Genomic DNA, 18,758 nt, shown 5'->3' on the forward strand with positions numbered 1-18,758 from the left:
CCCTATAGGGTTGAGCTTCTAAGCTCTGTTCCCGTGGTCCCCAAAGGCAAAAGGGCGGTCGCCCCCTCATGGTCTGGAGGAGGCGTAAGCCCTCCTCCGGTCCTTCTGGGCATCCCGGCTGTGTGCCAACTCCAGCCGCTTGCCACAATATATATATACAGATTCCTGTATATATATATATATATATATATATATACTGTATAATATATATATGTGTATATATATATATATGTATGTATATATGTATGTATGTATATACATACAGTATGTATATTCATTGCATTCGTAGTCTGTGTCACAATCTAATTGTATGGGTGGTTACCTACCAGGTAACGCTTGTGGTTGGTCAGCAAGTCAGCTAACATCCGCCACGGTGCCCTCATTTCAGTTGCGAGAAGCAGATCATAAAATGGTTGAAATAGTTTACTGACAAATAATGCAAAGAGTACGCGACACGTGTTTCGCCCTAATTCTGGGCTCATCAGGCGTACACACTCACTGCATCCCCCTCTCGGGGAATTGAACCTCGGACGTCAGCGCCAGAGGCAAAGCCTCTAACGTTGTGCCACGACGTGTGGTTCATTCATTTGACAGCATGTAGATCGGGGTAATTACATTCATTGCATTCGTAGTCTGTGTCACAATCTGATTGTATGGGTGGTTACCTACCAGGTAACGCTTGTGGTTGGTCAGCAAGTCAGCTAACATCCGCCACGGTGCCCTCATTTCAGTTGCGAGAAGCAGATCATAGAATGGTTGAAATAGTTTACTGTCAAATAATGCAAAGAGTACTCGACACGTGTTTCGCCCTAATTCTGGGCTCATCAGGCGTACACACTCACTGCACCCCCTTCTCAGGGAATTGAACCTAGGACGTCAGCGCCAGAGGCAAAGCCTCTAACGTTGCGCCACGGCGTATATGTATATATGTATACATATATGTATATATGTATGTGTGTATATATATATATATATATGTACGTATATATGTATGTATGTATATATATGTATATATATATGTATGTGTATATATATATATATATATATATATATGTATATATGTATGTACATACAGTTTGAAAACATCAGATCTCTTTTTTTTAATTTTATTTATTAATTTTATTGTAATCATTCCATACAAATAGATCAATTAATACAAAAAAGAACTGAAGACAAATCAAACCCTACCCTTGAGAAGGAGAGCATGGCCAAAGGAGAATTGCTTAGGGCTTTTTAATAGGGCAAAAATAAACAAAAAAAAAAAAAGGAAAACAAAATATATATATTTATATATAAATAAAGAAATGGAGAAGGAAAAGAAATGCGGAAATAATTATTTCTTCTTATTCTAAAATATTATTGATTAGATCCTGCCAGGTTTTGAAAGAATTCTATATAGATCCTCTAACTGAGAATTAGATTTTTTCCAATTTCAAATAATATAAAACATCGGTTTCCCACTGACTTATCAGAGGAGAGTTAGGATTCTTCCAATTTAACAAAATAAGTCTGCGTGCCAAAAGTGTACTGAATGCAATCACAGTTTGCTTGTCCTTCTCCACTTCAAGTCCATCTGGAAGAACACCGAACACAGCTGTTAATGGGTTAGGAGGGATTGTGATACCAAGGCTGTCTGAAAGGCACTTAAAAATTTTGGTCCAGAATGATGTTAATTTGGTGCAGGCCCAAAACATGTGACCCAGTGAGGCAGGAGCTTGGTTGCATTCTGCCGAAATTTCATTGCAACAACTCAAAATCATACTCAGTAGTTTGTATGGCCCCCACGTGCTTGTATGCATGCCTGACAATGTCAGGGCATGCTCCTAATGAGACGATGGATGGTGTCCTGGGGGATCTCCTCCCAGATTTGGACCAGGGCATCACTGAGCTCCTGGACAGTCTGAGGTGCAACCTGGAGGCATCGGATGGACTGAAACATAATGTCCCAGAGGTGTTCTATTGGATTTAGGTCAGGCGAGCATGGAGGCCAGTCAATGGTATCAATTCCTTCATCCTCTAGGAACTGCCTGCATACTCTCGCCACATGAGGCCAAGACCCACTGCACCAGCACAGGGTCTGACAGTGGGACCAAGGATTTCATCCCGATACCTAATGGCAGTCAAGGTGCTGTTGTCTAGTCTGTAGAGGTCTGTGCGTCTCACCATGAATATGCCTCCCCAGACCATTGCTGACCCACCACCAAACCGGTCATGCTGAACGATGTTACAGGCAGCATAACGTTCTCCACGGCTTCTCCAGACCTTTACACATCTGTCACATGTGCTCAGGGTGAACCTGCTCTCATTTGTGAAAAGCACAGGGCGCCAGTGGTGGACCTGCCAATTCAGGTATTCTATGGCAAACGCCAATCGAGATCCACGGTACCGGGCAGTGAGCACAGGGCCCACTAGAGGACGTTGGGCCCTCAGACCACCCTCATGAAGTCTGTTTCTGATTGTTTGGTCAGAGACATTCACACCAGTGGCCTGCTGGAGGTCATTTTGTAGGGCTCTGGCAGTGCTCATTCTGTTACTCCTTACCCAAATGAGCAGATAACAGTCCTGCTGATGGGTTAAGGATGTTCTGCAGCCCTGTCCAGCTCTCCTAGAGTAACTGGCTGTCTCCTGGAATCTCCTCCATGCCCTTGAGACTGTGCTGGGAGACACAGCAAACCTTCTGGCAATGGTGCATATTGATGTGTCATCTTGAAGAGGCTGGACTACCTGTGCAACCTCTGTAGGGTCCAGGTATCGTCTGATAATAGCAGTAGTGATACTGACCATAGCCAAATGCATAACAGTCAGAAAAGATGAGGAGGGAAAAATGTCAGTGGCCTCCACCTGTTAAACCATTCCTGTTTTGGGGGTCGTCTCATTGTTGCCTCTCTAGTGTACCTGTTATTAATTTCATTTACACCAAAGCAGCTGAAACTGATTAACAACGCCCTCTGCTACTTAACTGACCAGATCAATATTCCAAAAGTTTCATTGACTTGATGCTATACTTTGATTAAAAAGTGTTCCTTTAATTTTTTTTGAGCAAGATGATAAACATATGTTTTACTAAATTTACACAAGGCTTGCAATGAAAAACACAAAAAACACACTTTAGTCAAATGGTGAAAGCATGAAAATTTAGAATTACTAGATAATAGTACAGCTGTTTACATACACTGGGAATGCAAGATCAAGCTTGTAAATTTATGTCCTTACTCACTAGATCACACTGTCCAGGATACAATGCTTTATATTTTTGATCAACACTGACTCAATATACACCAATAGACACTAACCTTTTTCTAACAAATGTTACTGAGCATTCTATTTTCAGAAGACATATTATCCATCCGGGCGGCACGGTGGCGCAGTGGGTAGCGCTGCTGCCTCGCAGTTGGGAGATCTGGGGACCTGGGTTCGATTCCCGGGTCCTCCCTGCGTGGAGTTTGCATGTTCTCCCCGTGTCTGCGTGGGTTTCCTCCGGGCGCTCCGGTTTCCTCCCACAGTCCAAAGACATGCAGGTTAAGTGGATTGGTGATTCTAAATTGTCCCTAGTGTGTGCTTGGTGTGTGGGTGTGTTTGTGTGTGTCCTGCGGTGGGTTGGCACCCTGCCCAGGATTGTTTCCTGCCTTGTGCCCTGTGTTGGCTGGGATTGGCTCCAGCAGACCCCCGTGACCCTGTGTTCGGATTCAGCGGGTTGGAAAATGGATGGATGGATATTATCCATCCAGCATAGCAGTGTAGGGAGCACAGATTAATAACTTATTATCCTGTACTTTTATCCACAGAGAGAGTCCCACCACAGTGTCACTGTCCTTTGTCCAAGACACACACAGTCAGGACCATCAGCTACAGTATGATGTCCCTGGTTAGAATACTTTAGGCTAGAATATGCAAAGTCTTACACAGCTCCATGTCAAATTGTAAAGTACATACAATAATCCAAGTCACTACATTCTCCAGATGCTTAAAATAATCTGTCTTCTATATTACTTTGTTTGAAGGTTGGTGAGACACAAACAAGAATGCTACTTCCCTGAAAATTGTCCTTGTGCTTGGATGGGACAGGATTACTTGCCTGGAGAGGTGGTATCCACTGCTTGCTACAAATGGTATGTTATTCAAAGTGGCTAATCTGTCTGTGCAAGGTGATAATCTGTATATTAGAGAGGAGTCATTAATATGAAATTGTAATGTTAATGTTTGCTGTAGAAGGTATTTAATGATGCCATGTTTATATTATGAGCTATGTGCATTAGCTTAGAAGGTATGCTATTAGTTTCAGAAAGTTTTGAGAAAAAGAAGTGATCCATCATGAACTCTTCTATCCAACCATTTTAAAATTTGCCATTGGTCTGAACTGTTTTAATAAAGAATGAGGCAGCCTTCCTACACAGTATTCTACGATATCAGTATCACAGGTTGCTTTATAATATTCCTACTCAACTGACTATCTTAAATTAATTTTAAGAACATTAAACAAACACATTTAGCTAAAGTGTATTATAGGAAGCAGAAGTACCGTATTGTAATGATCACAGTGTGAGAGAAATAAATTAAAAGACCTTAAATTCTGGTCGTCACTCTAATTGACCTTGTGTGACTTCCTCTTTGTCCTGTTCTTAGCATTACATACCCCCCAACGCCTCTACCACCTCAACTGGCTGCCTTTCTGTCTCGCTAGTTATCCTATTGTTATATATAGCCTCATACTGCAAGTTCAGTTAGCACTGCCATGTGCAGCAATCGACACCCTCCTCTTTGGGTCAGATACAGTGCATCCAGAAAGTATTCACAGCGCATCACTTTTTCCACATTTTGTTATGTTACAGCCTTATTCCAAAATGGATTAAATTCATTTTTTTCCTCAGAATTCTACACACAACACCCCTTAATGACAATGTGAAAAAAGTTTTCTTGAGGTTTTTGCAAATTTATGAAAAATAAAAAAAACTGAGAAATCACATGTACATAAGTATTCACAGCCTTTGCTCAATACTTTGTCGATGCACCTTTGGCAGCAATTACAGCCTCAAGTCTTTTTGAATATGATGCCACAAGCTTGGCACACCTATCCTTGGCCAGTTTCGCCCATTCATCTTTGCAGCACCTCTCAAGCTCCATCAGGTTGGATGGGAAGCGTCGGTGCACAGCCATTTTAAGATCTCTCCAGAGATGTTCAATCGGATTCAAGTCTGGGCTCTGGCTGGGCCACTCAAGGACATTCACAGAGTTGTCCTGAAGCCACTCCTTTGATATCTTGGCTGTGTGCTTAGGGTCGTTGTCCTGCTGAAAGATGAACCATTGCCCCAGTCTGAGGTCAAGAGCGCTCTGGAGCAGGTTTTCATTCAGGATGTCTCTGTACATTGCTGCAGTCATCTTTCCCTTTATCCTGACTAGTCTCCCAGTTTCTGCCGCTGAAAAACATCCCCACAGCATGATGCTGCCACCACCATGCTTCACTGTAGGGATGGTATTGGCCTAGTGATGAGCGGTGCCTGGTTTCCTCCAAACATGACGCCTGGCATTCACACCAAAGAGTTCAATCTTTGTCTCATCAGACCAGAGAATTTTCAGGTGCCTTTTGGCAAACTCCAGGCGGGCTGCCATGTGCCTTTTACTAAGGATTGGCTTCCGTCTGGCCACTCTGCCATACAGGCCTGATTGGTGGATTGCTGCAGAGATGGTTGTCCTTCTGGAAGGTTCTCCTCTCTCCACAGAGGACCTCTGGAGCTCTGACAGAGTGACCATCGGGTTCTTGGTCACCTCACTGACTAAGGCCTTTCTCCCCCGATCCCTCCGTTTAGATGGCCGGCCAGCTCTAGGAAGAGTCCTGGTGGTTTTGAACTTCTTCCACTTATGGATGATGGAGGCCACTGTGCTCACTGGGACCTTCAAAGCAGCAGAACTTTTTCTGTAATCTTCCCCAGATTTGTGCCTCGAGATAATCCTGTCTCGGAGGTCTACAGACAATTCCTTTGACTTCATGCATGGTTTGTGCTCTGACATGAACTGTCAACTGTGGGACCTTATATAGACAGGTGTGTGCCTTTCCAAATCTTGTCCAATCAACTGAATTTACCACAGGTGGACTCCAATTAAGCTGCAGAAACATCTCAAGGATGATCAGGGGAAACAGGATGCACCTGAGCTCAATTTTGAGCTTCATGGCAAAGGCTGTGAATACTTATGTACATGTGCTTTCTCAATTTTTTTATTTTTAATAAATTTGCAAAAATCTCAAACTTTTTTCACATTGTCATTATGGGGTGTTGTGTGTAGAATTCTGAGGAAAAAAATGAATTTAATCCATTTTGGAATAAAGCTGTAACATAACAAAATGTGGAAAAAGTGATGTGCTGTGAATACTTTCTGGATGCACTGTATATTCCTGAAAAGACACAAAGTCTGTTTGATGTCCCTTGCAGTGTGCATACATTGAAGAACTTATTCCCTAATCCAACCCGCTATATTCTAACTACAGGGTCACGGGGGTCTGCTGGAGCCAATCCCAGCCAACACAGGGCGCAAGGCAGGAAACAAACCCCGGGCACAGCGCCAGCCCACCGCAAGGCATGTTCTAGTTGTATAAGCTGTTATTTCCTATGATTATGCTAGTAGGTCTGACTCTGAAGGAGCTGCAGCTAATTATTCAGTGTTGTTTGCCACCATGTCTACTCCAATAATTGTTCATTTTAATTATTACAGTACAATTAAGGGAGCAAATTCTACAGAAATATGTGAACTAATAGAAAAATTACAAAAGAGAGTTAAGAACTTAAAACTTTGTGGCAAAAATATCAGTGTTTCTAAATTTTGTATGAATGAAAATCTCACACAACTCTTTTTTTAAATGCGAAATAAGAGAAGAAAAAAAGATTAGTTAATAAAACAATGAGATCAATTTGAAGAAACATAACCGATGACTGGAAAATTCTTTGAAACAAAATCCTCTGATCACAGCAGGTCCTCGGGACTGGGATTGGGACTCACTATCTTAATGTACATGAAAGTGTAAATGTCACCTTTAAACATTTGAAACATACTGTCTTGTCTATCTCTGAACCTCCCCATACCCCAAGTTTGGTTTCATTTGGGGACCTTCTAATCTTGAATACCATCAATATAAACAACAAGATGGCAAATATGAGATATCTGAGCCCACATACTAGAAAGTTTAATTTATTTGCTTAAGATAACCAACTTGCTCTGTCCAGGTGTTTCTGGTATTAAATTATTTTATTGGGCAGCTAACCTGTGACTGTTTATTTAATTTCTGATACACCATTCCACAAAGCTTGAGTTTGACGGACTGCCCTAAAACTTCATATAACAGTAAGGAGCATGTCATCTTTATTACATTTAAAGTATTACTTAGATTAGATGAGTTCCAAGAAAGTCGTTTATTCCTAGCGTGTATTGGGAAATTGTTAAATTAATTTTTATCCTGTTTCATTCCTACAGTGTTTGTCAGCGAGGATTTTTTAACTGTACTCATTATCCCTGTCCAGCGGTTTGTACAGTATACAGTGACCGTCATTATCACACCTTTGATGGCCTGGAATATGACTATGTCAGTGACTGCCAGGTTTACCTAATAAAGGTACAGTTAAATGGGTTACAGCTTAAACAGTTCCATTCTGAAAAGTTTTTTTTAACCCTTTTAAATATCAATTTTCTCCCCATATTTGAATATAACAATTAAAGATATAAAAATTGTTAAATGACACTTCAATAAATATTCTATAAATGCTTAAATTGCTAACATTTTAAAATAGTGACTCTGCTATGTGATAAAGTGTTCTTATATGAAGATTCACTACACTACTTATTTTTCCTATACTAGTGATCATTAATTAAATTATAATAAATTGATTCTTTGTGAATAACTTTTTATTATGTCACAACTGTTTTTTATATTAATTATCTTGAACAGTTTAAACGCGCACTTGAAAGACCAGTATATGTGGTGCAGTTTGTAACACTGGAATCTTGCAATGTCTGGGTCTTAAGATAGACTCAAGGCCTTTTGCAGACAGTAGTGTAGTTTATAGGCAGGTTTCTTTCAGTTTCCTGACTGCCTCTGTAGGTTCAAAGTCATGAATTCAAATGTACTGAAGATGTTATATTGCCCTGTTGTGAATACCTGTCATGTCACGAATTGGCTCCTCTTTTCAATTTTTTGTTAAAGTAAAACATTTTTTTGTGTTAGTTTCAATGGCAAACTATGTTTTTTATGTCAGAGAATATGTGGGGGAACATAGATTGATTTTTAAAAGTCATTTTGAGAAGTTAGGAAAATGAATGTCTTTATCTTTGTTATTGCCTGTAATGCCATTTTGCTTTTTGCGCCTGTAACCATTTTGTGGTCTGGTTGCTAACACACAGCTGGGAGTTGCCAAGGACATGTACCTAGAAGTCACACCGAACCTCGTCATCAACACAATGGTTTCAAAACTGGTCTGGTGTTGGGTGTCTTCACTGTCCAAGCTTGTTGGGTTCTAGTGTTATAGTGTTCGTTAAAGAAGTCTCTTTTTTATTTTTTATGATTACAACTTTTCTTTGTTAAGACTATGAGCTGTCTAGCTCCTTAGTTAGGTTCCAGAACTTTTTCCTCATGGTTACAACCTCTTTTAGGTTCAGCCTCTTCTTGTTCATTTTCTGGTTCTTTAATTTCTGTCTGTTTGCATTGTTTGCTGGCAGAACAGCATTTTAGCACTGACTCTTTGATAAACAGAGAGAAAGCAGGGATTAAATTAGTGGAATTGAAGTTAGTTTTATTCATATATTCAAACAATTACTTATGATTTAGATAAATCTTAGTGTCACAAGTATCGATTTTGTCTGGTTAGATCTTGAGATGCTTTTTCAAGTTTAAGTAATTGTTTTGATAATTTTTCTTTTTTTATATTTAATAATACTAGGGGGCTTTGTCCCCTGCTCGCTTTGCTCGCCATACCCCGTATTTGGTTTTCCACATACACACTTTAAAGATTTTTTTTTCTTTGAATTGTTGCTATTTCATTAGTTTCACTTTTATTTCAGAACTTCTGTAAAAACAATATTTGTAATCTTGCAAGTCCCAATATGCTTAATCTTTTTAATGAGGTCAGGACAGGTTTCTCTGTTTGGAATTTCAGCACAGACAAAACGATCTACACCATCAGCAGTTAATAATTTTTTTTTACAAAGTAACCAATAAATGCATGTGCGGTAAACTCAGGTTTTGAAATTCTCAAGATTCTTTATTTGTCACATGCATAGTTATACAGGACAACATGCAATGAAATGCATCTTGATCCGCTTATCAAAAACTGCAAAGTTAGAAGAATATCAGTTAACAAAAAGTCAAAGTTCGAAAGATAACAGTATAGTAGAACATAATAAATAAGTAAAATTATGTGAATAAAGTAGAATTAAGTGTTAAGGTGCAATAGTGTAGTGATTATTGTGCAAAACCAAAGTTAGACTGGTGCATAGTTAAATGAGGCAGTTTGTTTGTTTGCGCTACTGTGATCTTTACTTTTTTTTATATTTTCTAATTTTCCTACTTTCATATCCTTTAACTTTCTCCACATGTGTATAGCGCCAACGTTTTTGTTTTTTTTTGAGCCTTTGTAATTTCACTGGTTTCATAGTCTCTAACCTGCTCTGCATGTGTTTAGCGTCAACGTTTGTAAACGTCTTTATGAAGTTCTACTTTGTCTTTTACTCTCTGTCTTTTAATTCTGAGCCGGATTGGACGTGCTTTTTTTTCAATTCCACTTGTTCCAGGCTGATAATCACTTTCCTTATTTTCTGAATTTGCACTTCGATTATTCTTTTTTGCTCTTTTTTCTCTCCAACGCTTTTGAGTCTCTTTTCTCCACGCTGCTTTCTTCTTCGCTTAGATGTCGACATTTCATTTATAACGTACTGTCCTTATATACTTTATATGCGCTGAGAGCCCTGGATCTGTGTGTGCTCAAATCCTTCACAAGACTGAATGTTTTGCTGCCTATTGTCCTAGTTGACAGATTGTAAGTAGGGCGTGTCTTGCAAGAATCTCATGTTCTACGTCATCGCGAAACGGTCCTGGGTCAATCTCTTGGCACAATGTCTCATGTTTACGGTCCGTGTGAAACGCACCATGGGAAGTCTCTTTGGTCTCGCGGGTCTTTTAAATGTCTTCCGAGAAGATCACGTATCGTAGCCTTGCATTTGCTTTCCAGGACAGGATTTTTTTTTATAATAGAGAGACATGTGGAAGCTTTTTTTACAGTCCTATGACATATCATGGCCTTCTTACACTCACTAATCTTTGACCTAGTGGTTTTAAGAGCGGCATTCATGCTGTTGATAGATAGTGACACTTCAAACTGTTAGTGTTGCTGTGTATTCAAAATGTCTTTCCTTGTATGTCTTAATTATCAATTAATCATTGTTTAATGAGATTGCTATGACTAAGTAGTTTACAGTATAAACAATAATATAAATCTAATAAAGTAGAAAACAAAAAACAATGGTGAACACAAGTTAGAGAGGATCATAGCTATCTGTCACGTTGCTCATGATAATTCCACAATGACAGGTAACCTATGAAGTTAGAAATTATAGCATTTTAAGGTAGCACAGTAGGAAAATAATTTTATATTTGATAGTGAAGCCAGTGTACTCCAAAAACTACTGAGGAGACATTTTCAAAGCAAGTACTATACTGTAAACTATATTGGATATTGCTATAATGAGAACTGCTGTACAAAATAGCTATGATTTGTTTCTTTGCGTTGGTTGGTTGTTGGTAGTCAAATGTTGCACTCCTCCAGCTATTGATTTCTTTCTAACATGTAGCTTTGAAAGCTTCAGAATAAAAGTTGTAATACTGAAGGGGCTCAGTGTATTTTCCTTTTATCAGCAGAGTATATTTTGTCAGGTCATTTCACTGTGGATTGTAGCTCAGTTAAATCCCTTTTAAGCATTATCAGGTGCCAAAAATGGCATCAGAATTGTGTTATATAGCCATGCTATTAAAAGTATATGACTTTGGAAATGTTTCTTCAGATTAGTGCAGATTCCTGTTCTGCCTACAGATAATCCTAAATGTTTATTATAGAAGACTTCCAAATCATAAATAATTATTTAAACTATGTAGCAATTCAATATATTTTGTTTTATGTTTTCTCAGATTTGTATTTATATATGGGGGTGGCACGGTGGCGCAGTGGTAGCGCTGCTGCCTCGCAGTAAGGAGACCTCGGTTCGCTTCCCGGGTCCTCCCTGCATGGAGTTTGCATGTTCTCCCCGTGTCTGTGTGGGTTTCCTCTGGGTGCTCCAGTTTCCTCCCACAGTCCAAAGACATGCAGGTTGGGTGGATTGGCGATTCTAAATTGTCCCTAGTGTGTGCTTGGTGTGTGTGTGTGCCCTGCCCGGGGTTTGTTTCTTGCCTTGCCCCCGTGACCCTGTAGTTAGGATATAGTGGGTTGGATAATGAATGGATGGATACCCATAACATTATAATACAAGTCTGTTCTGTAGTCAGAGTAACCTTTTTGTATTTCACTTTATTATTTTAAAATTAATTGTACAATGCTCATTTGCCTCTCAGTAATACAAAAGATGGTCCTCACTATTGTGCTTAGTTATTAAAAGGCAGTAAAACTGTTAAAAATAAATGGATATTAACATCTCAGTAAAACTCAAAACCCTTTTTATAAAGTATTTCTTGCAGGTTTAAATTAGACTAGTTTATGCTATTTACAAATAATATTTATATGTTGTGGGAATATGTCCCTGTCGACCCCTGAACCCGCAGACAACACATTCTGGCACCAGGTCCACAACTGTTTTTGCACACAGGCAATTTCCTAACAATTGCCTTTATTAAAGAAAATAAACCCTGTTCAGTTAAAGAAGAAGGAAACAACTGATATGTGATTGAAAAGTAATAAAATGGCTAAGGTTTATTACAAAGAGATTACATTTCCCCTTTGAATAAATAAAGCACTATCTATATATCGATCTGTCCACCTATCTTATCTATTATGTAGTAGCTTTCATATCTATCTATCTATCTATCTATCTATCTATCTATCTATCTATCTATCTATCTATCTATCTATCTATCTATCTATCTATCTATCTATCTATCTATCTATCTATCTATCTATCTATCTATCTATCTATCTATCTATCTATCTATTTGTCTGTCTGTCTAAAAATTTATATCAACTATCACAAGGGAAAATTCAGAAACCCTTGATGACAACTTATCCTGGCCAGTTTGTGCCATCCCCCACCCCTTTGCATACACTTATGTTGAAATATTTAGGAGATCATAAAAATAAAATGACCTTTCAGACAATATATTGCTTTTTGTTTCAGCAACTTGTCACACTATCTAGTAACTCAAAGTTTTTTGTGGATGCTATTTTTTATGTTATTGAATACCTTAGCCATAAGGCTTTTTATAAGGTAGTGATAGCTGCACACACCATTAACATTTTAGCATACAACATTAGCATTTGAAAGTTATGATAAACTGAATGTTCTTCTGTGGTCATGCAGATATCAAGTATGTGGGTCCTGGAGGATAAGGATGCTTAATGTGGGGCAGAATTACAATGAAAATGTAACTCCAGCAGATTCTGTACATACAAAATATGAATCCCTTTTTAAAAGTTAATTGTTTTATAAGTAAAGTTTGCAGCTCAGTGTCTGTGACAATGAAACATCAACTGTTGCTATGGATTGTCACTAAAGAAACTTGAAGAGGATGAATTGTTCTACATTTCTGAAATCAAAAAACAATCTTTACTTTACAGTATATTGCCATTTTCTATAGTAAGCACCAACTCAGTTTATAGAAAAGGACTTAAAGGCAAGTAAGATAATAGGGTTATACAGTACAAATAGAGCATGCAGTACAAGTCAAGGGACACCATATAAAGAATATGTAATGACTTCATCTTGAATGTAATACTGTGTATAGTTTTGTTGGCCATTTTAAAAGGACAATAGAACACTAGAGAAAGTCCAGGTGAGAACTGCTAGGCTGTTTCAAGGACTGCAGTGAATGAGGAAAGATTGAAGGAGTTTAAAGTAAATGGGTACTAATTAGATGTGGGGGCATAAAATTAAGCTGTAATGCTGTAAATCTCTCACATACAGTATATTCAAATTATTTCTGTACTAAAACAAATTACCAAATAGTGTGGTAGAAGATACAACCTTAGGAACTCCCGAGATCTGTTGGACTAAATGACCTATATTTGTCAAATCCTTTTTTTTTTTCAATATGCTTATCTTAGTCTTTCTTAACACAGAATTCCTGCTAGAGCTGCAGTCATGATATTAAGGAATACAAATTTACAGCCAATGCTATATTCAACTTATAAGTTTTGAGACTACATTGCATTGTTTATTTTAAGGTGGTAGTTACTGTGAAAAAACTGTAGTTTTGCTTTTACATTAGCTAACTGTTAAATTGTACAAAGGTCACTGTGCTATATGCAGTAGAGGAGCAATGCTGCCAATGAACTCAGTCTTTCAGCTGTTCAGGAAATTTAAACCAACTGCATAAGATGCATAATTTAAATCTGTCACCAGACTTCATAATTTTCTTTCTGAATTTCATGAGAGGTCCTTTCCTGGAATTTATGATTCCCAATATTACACTGGCAAGGCATCCCAGTTCTTTTATTCTAGACTAATTTTCAGATTTTTATTATTGATGTCTTTCACTTCTTCATAATTTGGCTGCACTCAAAATGATAAAGTTAAATCTGATATGTTACCATCTGTATGAATCCTAATTACTGTTTTTTTTTCTTTCCATTTTTGACAAATTGGCCTAGAATGTGAAGAATGTGAAAGACATTTTAAACTCCTGTGTCATTTAATTTTGAAATATAAAACTAAATGAAGATGAACAGTATAAAATTAAAGAAAACAAGTATTGCTTATTATAATTTAGAATTACTATATGATATACCAATACTACAAAATACTTGTCTCTGATTAGAGGGATGAATAATGGAGAAAATCTTGGTAACAGTTAATTAATGTTGCATAGCAGATATTTGACTGCCAGTTTGGTCAAATCAGATCGTATATGGCATATGTGATATATGGTATCACTGGCATGTTGCATTAATAGTTTTCTTTACTTGCATATGGCTCACATGTGCTTTGTGTTTATGATCCATGTGGTAATAACACAAATGTTGGTTGCTTGATCTAGCAAGGTAGATCCATGTACAGTATATGTAAATATGAACTTGTCAGCCTTAGGCAGGGGAAGAGAATCAGGAGCTTTAAAGTAAAGCAGGCCCTTTTTTATAAATATGTTTCCCCATTATTATATTCCTCTAACAAGTGGCATTTATCTTTTAACAGATAACAGTTAACATTAGTAATTACAGCCAGTAATTACTTTTTGTTTTTTTTTCTGTTTAAAAAAAAGAGCATACCAGTTTAAAATCAAAGTACATACTTTGTCTTATGGTTGTGCAGTAAAATGCAGTACGTAGATATTTTGGAGAGCCAAACTAAGTTACTATATGAATATTTTTAATTCTAACACCCTATAAGATTGTTTCTTCCATGAACAGCTGTCTGGTACCTAAAGTGTTAATTTGAATATCTGTTTCTGTGTTTTTTGTCTTTGTTTATATTTTGGTGTTTGCAGGCCATACATGATATTGAGTGCACTATGGGTATCTGTATGTATGTGTCAACAGCAGTGGGTATCTTTGCTGTTTTGGCAAACTATGATTTACTTTTATTTTATGATGGAAGAAATTAACTGGGCAACCTTGCAGACAATTAAGAAAACTTCCTTTATTTTTGCATTGGTAACATTGTGTTGGGATTGGTGTGCATCTGACTTTTGAAGTGGATATTGTATCTTTTTAATTAGACATGTGAAAACAGTTTTGCTTTTCAGTAATTTGTAGTCATTTTTTAAAATTTATTTTTTGTCTGCTAATTCACAATATAATACAATTCTACAGTTTTCACAGTTAATAATGTATAAAAGATGTAACATTTGCAGAATCCACAAGCATAAGAAAAAGAAATACTTTTCTTTTGTTTAACAAAATAGCTATTATTCATAGTGGATAGGCTGGAAAGCACATTGTAGCCAGGATATTGCGACTTCAAGATAAATACAACATTGAACATCAATTTAATATTGAGAAAAATCTGTAAAATATTTAGGACTTTAAGTTAATGTGTTCTCTTTCAACAGGCAATGTGTGACAAAATCTGCAACATTAAAATTAAAGGTTAGCTTATGTCTTAAAAACTGTCATAGATCCAGTTTCCAGGGTTTGAATCACATACACAATCACACTACAAAACAAGGGAAAAAGCAAAACAGATGCCATGCAGAGTAAAGCAACCAAGTGTACGCTTAGACTAAAAGAATATCTTAAAAGCCAAATTGAACTGGATATTTTTGGTCTTAAGCACAAAGTTTTCAGAATTCTCCAAGGAATTTATCTTTCTGTAATTAATTAACTTTTAGAAAGTGTAATTCATTCCTAAAATACCATTAGTTAAGCTTCTGTTTCATCAGAACCATAAAATGAACAACAAAATGAGTAATCCATGATTTATCAAGATTTTAGAGTCTGAACTTTATTTAATGAAAGAAAAATAATGCGGGCTTTCTTTTCACTTAAGCTCTTAGTCAAGAAATTAGTATCTGAGCACAAATAATCATCTCTGTTACTATTTCATTTAAATTTCTTTTAAATTGAGAGATTAATTTTGACTTATGTAATTGGAGCAGCGTGTGGTTTCTTTTATAAGCCACAGGAGACAAAAACCGTTGTTATTAATGTTTCACAAAAGCATCTTTTATGAAACAGTCTTGACTCCTTGTCCTTCTCTTCTGTTTTTCTTTAACCAACAAATTGGGACTGCAATTGGATTGCAGAAAGTCTGCTAGTCTGTAAACGTCACATACACAGCATACAGCAGCTGGTAGAGTGTGACTAGGAGTAATATGGACACCACAGAGCCACACATTATCCAAGAACACATTTTAAATTTCTAAATAGCATGGCAGTTTTAATATGTGTTCTGTGAGGTCTTTCAAAAGTGAACTTTTTAAAGAACAATGTAATGTTGTTTTTTTATAATAGTATGATGTTTTGTTTTTGTTACATAAGAAATTGATTGCATGAGCAATAAATAGCCCAACCTATTTGTTTAAACAACTAATAAAAGATCCAATGTGTTCAACAAGTATTTATCATCCTTGGAATTTTTTGACATTTTGTAGCTTTATATGTTCAAAACTAAAAAACAGTTTTATGTGCATTTTAGTAAGATATCTACTCAAATTACTCTAATATGCTCAAGCTGGAGTAGTACAGTGGGTAGATTTTCCATCATTATGTAAGGTTTGTATGTACTCCTCTAATTAAGGTAATCTTGTTCTGAGTCCATTCAGTCTGGTCGATTTGTAATTTGTCACAGTACTGTAAAAAGGTAAATTCAGAAAATGATCAGGTGGAAGAATTGCAGGACAAGTCTGCATTTGATTAAAAAACACACACACACACACTTACAATTGAATTGCCTTGATTTGCTAAATATTTACCACACACTGCTATGACAAAACAAAGTCAGTTTTCTTTGTGAAGTTACCCTCTGGTTGGTGGACATGATTTCAGAAGAAATAGGCCAATGTAAGATCCCACATGTCAGGAAGTGTTGGACCACAATATTTACACTGAAGACCAGACAGCAACCTGTGATAGAAATGTTAGGAGGTCTAGGGTGCTGGACCATAGCCAAGTCTTTCATTCGGGAAATGGAAGAATGGAGAATTATCCAGACTCTTCATGTAGGAAATTACTTTCCTAAACTGAACACCTGAGCAAGAAGGTTTTAAGCAGTACATGTAACCAAGAAGTTAATAAGAACCCTGACAGACAGAGAGCTCTACATGATACGATGAAAAAACATTTGCAGAAAACATAATTTCTGCAGCCCTTCAAAGATATAGATTCTGTGAGGCTGGCAAATGGAGAAAAGATTCTCATTCCAGTATTGTAAAATCACTAGCCATACAGTAAATTCAACACCAGAGTGGCTTCCAACTAAGTAAATGCCATGACTATCCAAGCAGAAGTCCCATCCTGAAAACCACTGTCATTCTGTGGAAATTCATGAAGACTGAGGCTTAAGCAACACTCTCATTTCACATTGATGGTGCCTGAGCAAATCTGTCATTCAGTCCAATTCTTTTTTTATTCAATACGTCTGATCTTCATGAGGATCATGAGATGGCTTGAAAACAATATATGTAGTATCAGGAAAGCCTGGCTCATGTGATTAATTACATAACATTTTAGTTTTCTGTCAGCACCTGCAAATCAAGTAATTTCCTTTCAATAGAAAGTATTCTGACTTATATTAAGCTCAAGCTAGTATTTTATTCAAGTAGATTAATTTAATTTGATGACAGAATTTTGTCAAAGGCTACCCTTTATGTATTTGAATTTGTTTCCACATTGCTACAAATAACCTGCACATAATTTGTAATTTAAATTTCATTCATTCATTCATTCATCCATCCATCCATCCATCCATCCATCCATCCATCCATCCATCCATCCATCCATCCATCCATCCATCCATCCATCCATTCATTCATTCATTCCATTTCATTCTGATCTCAGCATAGGGCCTGTACTAGAAGTCTCCATCATGGCGTGTCTTGGACTGTTTTGCCGCTACCCAGGACAACAACATTTATTTCAAAAGCACATTTTTATACATAGGATGTAGCTCAAAGTGCTTTACAAGATGTCAAAGAAAACGTTTCAAGAAAATAAAAATAAATTAAAATGAAATAAGAATAATCTTAATGTCCTAATGAAGGACATCCATTCAACACTGACTTTAGAGTTTTTCTCAACCTCAGATTTACCAGCTGTTATCTCCCTAGCTTCATGGTATGAGCTATGCAGGTTATGGACAAGGTTGATCTCCATTATGTAAAGTCCTAGTACACTCAATGAATGCAGACACAGCAGTTAAATACAACTACACATTTCCACAGGCAGATTCAAGTTTTGTTTTATGTGTTAAAATATTTATTTATTATTGGTGTTGCCTTTGATTAAATTATACACTATATCAGTTTTGGATGACTCAGTGATACTGTATATTTTTTAAATCCATTTTATCCTTTTAACCTATTAATTGAGTTTCTTTAAAGCAATGCAATAATATTGTGTATAAATTATATTGACTATATTTTTCAAATACAATTTATACAGATTAGTTTCTAGTGCAGTGTAAGGCACAGTGCAATATCAGGTTGATTTTCAATATTTTTTTTCTTAGGAAAATATTTGAAAACTGCCCAGCAACTGATATTTAGAAGTAAAGCCTTTCTAGTTTCAATGGAGTGCCAGTCCCATAAATTCAAAGCACCAATAAGGGGTTTCCAGTCTTATGTGTATTTCTCTTTTTGCCACAAAGCAACCTTCAGGACAGTGGATTGAATCTCTCGAAAACAGATATGCGTACGTTTTCAAAGCCCTAATCTTGGGAAAATCAGAGGCATTTTTAATTAGAATTGGATTGTTGTAATGTAATCCAATGAAATGTCAAATCCATTGCATAAACAGGGCAAGTCAAAATACCCAACAAAGGCGAAATTGTTCCAATCAGTTTAGTGCTTCTTTTTTCCCAGACCTAAAAGTCAGGCTTGAAGCCTTTTTCACTTTCTTAACAACGCTATCAGAAGAAGTTTATTT

At 37.0% G+C, this 18,758-nt stretch overlaps 1 protein-coding gene across 1 annotated transcript in view; it reads left to right on the top strand.

Moving 5' to 3' along the window:
- otogl (otogelin-like) overlaps positions 1 to 18,758 on the top strand; it is a 224,402-nt gene that overhangs the window by 70,964 nt on the left and 134,680 nt on the right. The window contains exons 20-21 of the mRNA XM_051930831.1: positions 4,002 to 4,109; positions 7,462 to 7,600. Of these exons, the coding sequence (XP_051786791.1) occupies positions 4,002 to 4,109; positions 7,462 to 7,600 (247 nt within the window). The remainder of the gene's footprint in view (positions 1 to 4,001; positions 4,110 to 7,461; positions 7,601 to 18,758) is intronic.

This window comes from Erpetoichthys calabaricus, chromosome 1 (genome assembly GCF_900747795.2).
Source record: "Erpetoichthys calabaricus chromosome 1, fErpCal1.3, whole genome shotgun sequence".
Taxonomy (NCBI): Eukaryota; Metazoa; Chordata; class Cladistia; order Polypteriformes; family Polypteridae; genus Erpetoichthys; species Erpetoichthys calabaricus.